At 36.1% G+C, this 2,717-nt stretch overlaps 1 protein-coding gene across 1 annotated transcript; it reads left to right on the forward strand.

Annotated features, from left to right (window-relative positions):
- Positions 1 to 24: 24 nt before the first annotated feature.
- On the forward strand, positions 25 to 246 carry LOC114009039 (keratin-associated protein 19-3-like). Its single transcript, XM_027774498.1, has one exon. It carries the CDS (start codon positions 25 to 27, stop codon positions 244 to 246), a length of 222 nt encoding a protein of 73 aa, XP_027630299.1.
- The last annotated feature ends 2,471 nt before the right edge of the window (positions 247 to 2,717 follow it).

Genomic DNA, 2,717 nt, shown 5'->3' on the forward strand with positions numbered 1-2,717 from the left:
CACCAGCTCCCCCCCCCTGACCCCATGAGCTTCTACGGCAGCTACTACGGAGGCCTGGGCTACAGCTATGGAGGCTTCGGTGGCCTGGGCTATGGCTATGGCTGTGGGTGTGGCAGCTTCCGCAGACTGGGCTACGGCTGTGGCTATGGCTTGGGCTATGGAGGCTACGGATATGGCTCTGGCTTTGGAGGCTTCAGATATAGCCCCTCATACTATGGAAGATATTGGTCTTCTGGCTTCTACTGACTTCCTTCCCAGCATCTGAGACATCATATTTCTCAAACCTGACTACAATAATATAAATATAAAGGATCACCCTGGACCAACAGAAAATCAATGGCATTTAGCATCTCAGATTTTAAGAATATCTATCATCTTATAATTGACTTATAATCTAAGATTTAAAGAATATTTACCATCTTATAATTGACTATATATGACTATGTCATGTCTCCTGACGTCCCCTCTCTGTACTTTTATAACTATAGACTGTACCCTTTCCAATAAATCATGCTAATGCTAATTTAAAATGGTACTCCTGACTTCCTTTTATTCACTTATTTACTTAGTTAAATACTTACTTTTCTTTTGTTCTATAGTCTCCTTCTTGAGTGCTTTTTTTCTTTTTTTTTTTTTTTAAGATTTTTTTTCTATAGGACATGTGACTTGTGCTCTCACCAGAGAGACAAGGAAAAACAGAGCGACAGAGAGAAATCACCTCTCCAGGTGACCATGCAGCAATCCCTTCTCCATTCTCCTCTTGGGATTCTGGGCACATATGCTCCTGCACTCAGCTTGACTTTCAAGCCTCTGGATCCAAGACTCTAACCATGGTCGACCACAAGGGAGTCCAGTGTCATAACTACTATGCCATCTGCTGGTCCCTTGAGTGCTTAATTCTGGTCAGATGTCCACGCAATTATCCCAAGTGAGTTTACTCACTTTCTACATTAAGCACCTCTATTTGTTTACCATTCGAAAATAATGTTACTAATAAATCTTGAGCCAATTAATTTCTAGTTTAGCTGTGTCTGAGAAAAAATAACTAGTAAACAATGGTAAATTCAAATAGCATTAAACATATTCAGATAAATTAGGGAAACTCAGGCCGCCTACTAAAATAATAGTAGATTTATTTAACCAATTAGGAAGATGTACCCTGTCAGTCAGTCTAGTCATAGAATATTTTTTTAAGAAAGATTTTTGCTATGGGGCTTGAGACAGACAGAGATCAAGAAATCTCCTCCCCCACACCAACCCCAGGGAGAATGGCCGTGCTGCAATCCCTTCTCCTCCATTCTCCTCTCAGGATTTTGGGCACATATGCACATGCATGGCATGAGTTTGAAGTCACCAGGTCTGGAACTTGAACCGCAGTTAACTATGTGGAAATCCAGTGACTTAATCATTATGCTATCTGCTGGTCCCATAGAATATTAACTTTATATTAAACAGATGAAGTAGTAAAAATCAAGCAATCCACTGGAGAACTACACTAGTTATAATAGTTTGACAATGTGCAACAATAGTTATTTTAAATTTTTAGTGGTTAATAACATTTTATCCATGATATGAGTAAATGGTCTCTGTGGCTATAAATAAAAATAATAATTAATTAGAAAAGGTGTTTGACCCTCAAAATACAATTATTATTAGAACTTGAATTTATTGATTTTATGAAACTCTGCAGGCCTTAAATGAAACACTTTGAAATATCTTTACTACCAGGAAAAAAAGTTTAACTTATGAGGGAAAATATCCCAGGATAGAAGTGATATGGCAGCTTCTGTGGAAGGCGGCAGAATACGTATTGGTTGTTAAATAGGCATACATACTGAAATCTACTGAATTTATTTTCTACTTTGTGGCTTCAACTTGAGTTAATGAGAATTAAAAATTCAAATGTTTTTAGAGTTATCAATTAATTTTTTTAAACCTCAATCTCCTTAAGTCCTTAGAGTTTAGATTTACAATCTCATTTTATTATTACTTGTTAACCATATTCAATAGCATATAAAAAAGGTTATTCATCACGACTAGGTAGGCTTTATTCCAGGGATGCAAGGGTGGTTCAACATATGCAAAACCATAAATGTAATACACCATATTAACGGAAAAAAAAATAAAAACCATATGATCATTTTAATCGATGCAGAAAAAGCATTTGACAAAATACAACATGATTTTATGATCCAGAGTCTCAGTAAAATTGGGATAGAAGGACTATTTCTCAGCATAATAAAAGCCATTTATGAAAAACCTACAGCTAACATTATACTGAATGGGGAGAAGCTGAAATGTTTTCCACTAAAAATGGGTACAAGAAGGCTGTCCACTTTCTCTGCTCCTATTCAATACAGTACTGGAAGTTCTAGCCAATGCGATCAGACAAGAGAAGGAAATAAAAGACTTTCCAATAGGGAAAAAAAGACCTGAAATTATCTCTGTTTGCAGATGGCATGATTGTGTACATAGAAGACCTAATAGTATCCATGAAAAAACTTTGTGAAGTAATAAATGCACACAGTAAAGTGACAGGATACAAAATTAACTTACAAAAAAACTATAGAACTTCTATATACAAACAGAGACAGAACTGAAGAAAGTAATCCCATTTACCATAGCCACAAGAAGTATAAGATACCTAGGAATAAAACTAACAAAAGAAGTCAAAGACCTCTATAAGGAAAACTATGAAAACCTTATAAAAGGCAATG

This window comes from Tupaia chinensis, unplaced genomic scaffold (assembly GCF_000334495.1).
Source record: "Tupaia chinensis unplaced genomic scaffold, TupChi_1.0 Scaffold000443_1, whole genome shotgun sequence".
In the NCBI taxonomy this organism is placed as follows: domain Eukaryota; kingdom Metazoa; phylum Chordata; class Mammalia; order Scandentia; family Tupaiidae; genus Tupaia; species Tupaia belangeri.

Coding starts and splice junctions, on each gene's coding strand:
- LOC114009039 (XM_027774498.1), top strand. CDS start 25: ATGAGCTTCTACGGCAGCTACTACGGAGGCCTGGGCTACAGCTATGGA.